Source organism: Colobus angolensis, unplaced genomic scaffold (genome assembly GCF_000951035.1).
Source record: "Colobus angolensis palliatus isolate OR3802 unplaced genomic scaffold, Cang.pa_1.0 Scaffold68, whole genome shotgun sequence".
In the NCBI taxonomy this organism is placed as follows: Eukaryota; Metazoa; Chordata; class Mammalia; order Primates; family Cercopithecidae; genus Colobus; species Colobus angolensis.
This window is the reverse complement of record NW_012120487.1, coordinates 5,677,311-5,679,619: the sequence shown is the minus strand read 5'-3', so window position 1 is coordinate 5,679,619 and position 2,309 is coordinate 5,677,311. Positions and strand designations below refer to the sequence as shown.

Sequence of the window (2,309 nt, the reverse complement as noted above, 5' to 3'; positions counted from 1 at the left end):
GGTCTCAAACTCCTGACCTCAGGTGATCCGTCCACCTCAGCCTCCCAACGTGCTGGGTTGACAGGCGTGAGCCACCGCGCCTGGTCACTCAGTGAATTCTTATTGGGCAATAATTGGCTTAATTAAAAAAAAAAAAAACCAAAGGCCTGGCAGCCTTTATACCAAACTGCTAACACTGTTTACCTCTAGGGAGTAAGATGATGGGAAATGAGGAGAATATTTTCATTTTTATTTTATATCATGAGGTATTGTTTGGATTTTTGCAAATAACTTGCATTTCTTTTGTAATGAAGAAAATAATGCAGAGGAAATAACAACACTAAACCTTTGGCCTGGATTATCATTGGCTGGAAATTCATGTTGGATACAAGTTTTTATTGATAACAAGTTATTTTTTGGTTTATATGCAAACACTGTTTATTGAATGCCTCCTATTTGGCTGGCATTGCCTAGGCACTTTCACAGGTATTTCATCCTAACCCTCACAACAGCCCTATGAGGTAATAATTGGTCCCAGTTTACAGAGGCCTTGGGTGGGAGATTATTGCTTGATATACTTCTATTTGCCACACATTTTCGTTTGCAAAATGTTCTTATCAGCTGGTGATTCACTGGTCAAGAACTCTCATTGGCCAGGAATTCCTATTTGTTGCTGTAAGATTCAAATAATCAAAATACTAGAATTTTTCCCCACAGGAATGATGGGACCAGTGGCATAAGAGTGAAGGAAGGAGAGCCAGTGGGTCTCTCCCTTTGAAGCACCATTTGAGTTTGCATTGGTCAGCCCCACACAGGTGGGCAGGATGAGGTGGTGGAGGAGACGCAGTGGTTATAAGTCTTCTCGCTTCCGTAGGATGAGCTTCCTCACGAGCGCTGTAATCTGGGGTCTGACCTCCTCCACTGACACAGTTGGGTCCCAAGCCCCTACCACCTTTCCATCTGGGGCTACAAGGTACTTCCAGAAGTTCCAGGTGGGCTCCTTCCCAGAAGTCTCTAGAGAAAAAGGAAGAAGGAGAGCAAAGTGTGCTACCCTGCGTACCCTCTCCTGGGATTTCACTCTCGGTGTCCATCTTTCCCTGTTGGCAGCTAATCCTGATGCCCAGTCCACACCCCGACCACTCCAACCAGAATCTCTGTGGATGAGGCTTAGCGATCAGCATTTTTCAAAAGCCCCCTGGGAGGTTCCAAAGTGGGGCCAAGGTTGAGAACGACCGCTGTAGGATTCTGTGACATGCTTGATAAAGTGGTATCAAATCCTCCTTTATTAATGACTTCGAACTACCGAATAATCTACACCCTATTTTCTAATTCAGTTTTAATGGTTTCCAAATGTTAGTCCATGGACTGGTTTCATCAGAATCACTGGGGAGCAGGGGTGTGCTTAAAATAAAGATTCTTGGGCTCTGCTTCAGTAGGTCTTAGCCTTGTGCATTTTTAAGAGCTCCCCAGGTGCTTCTAAAAGCAAGGCCGGGTTTGATCTATAACTGTGCAAACTGGGAAGGAACTAATAAAAGAACACAAAGAAAAAAATAAACATTAGGACTGAGCCACAGAGCAAAACGCAAACCTGCCTCAGTAAGGGACCTTTTGTTTGCTGCACTGTTGCTTCTCATTTACTCCTCCAGGTGAATGGGTTGCAGGGTGGGGTGGTGGCAAGGGATACAAAGGCCACCAGAAGCATGGAGTGAGAAAAGGCAAAAATGGGGCCTCCAAAGGAGAAGGCCTGAGAGAAGAAACAGGGTCAGAATGACAACCTTAGCCCATGACCCCATTCTGCAGCTCTGAGGCTTCTGCAGCTGGAGAAGGCATCTAGTTCTCAAATATTAAGATCTGGTATTTTAGCTCAGAAGGTCTCCCTCCATGGCCTACACACTCCACCGCTGACTCAGGGTGGAGATGCCTGTCCGCCATCTTGGTCAGCTTTCTCCAGGCAGGTGGCATCCCCTGTCTATGCCTTGGTTTCTCCATCATATGTCCGTAAACTCATCTAATTCACACTGACTTAAATGTCTCCTTCTAGGAGCCCCTGAATGTGAAAACAGGATCCCAGAAAAGTCCAAAAGAGTGACTTCTGAGGGAGAAGTGGGAGGCAGCAGGTATGGAGATATTCTTAGGCAGGAATAACCCTCAGCTTGTACCTGCCTCCACTCTCCTCAAAGATTAGTGCTGGAGGCCGGGTGCGGTGGCTCAAGCCTGTAATCCCAGCACTTTGGGAGGCCGAGACGGGTGGATCATGAGGTCAGGAGATCGAGACCATCCTGGCTAACACGGTGAAACCCCATCTCTACTAAAAAATACAAAAAACTAGC

General features: G+C 46.2%; 1 protein-coding gene across 1 annotated transcript in view; it reads right to left on the bottom strand.

The window, feature by feature from the left end:
• Nucleotides 1-208: 208 nt before the first annotated feature.
• Nucleotides 209-2,309, bottom strand: part of GPX7 (glutathione peroxidase 7) — an 11,837-nt gene continuing 9,736 nt past the window's right edge. The window contains exon 3 of the mRNA XM_011926284.1: nucleotides 209-993. Within this exon, the coding sequence (XP_011781674.1) occupies nucleotides 830-993 (164 nt within the window). The 3' untranslated portion in view covers nucleotides 209-829. The remainder of the gene's footprint in view (nucleotides 994-2,309) is intronic.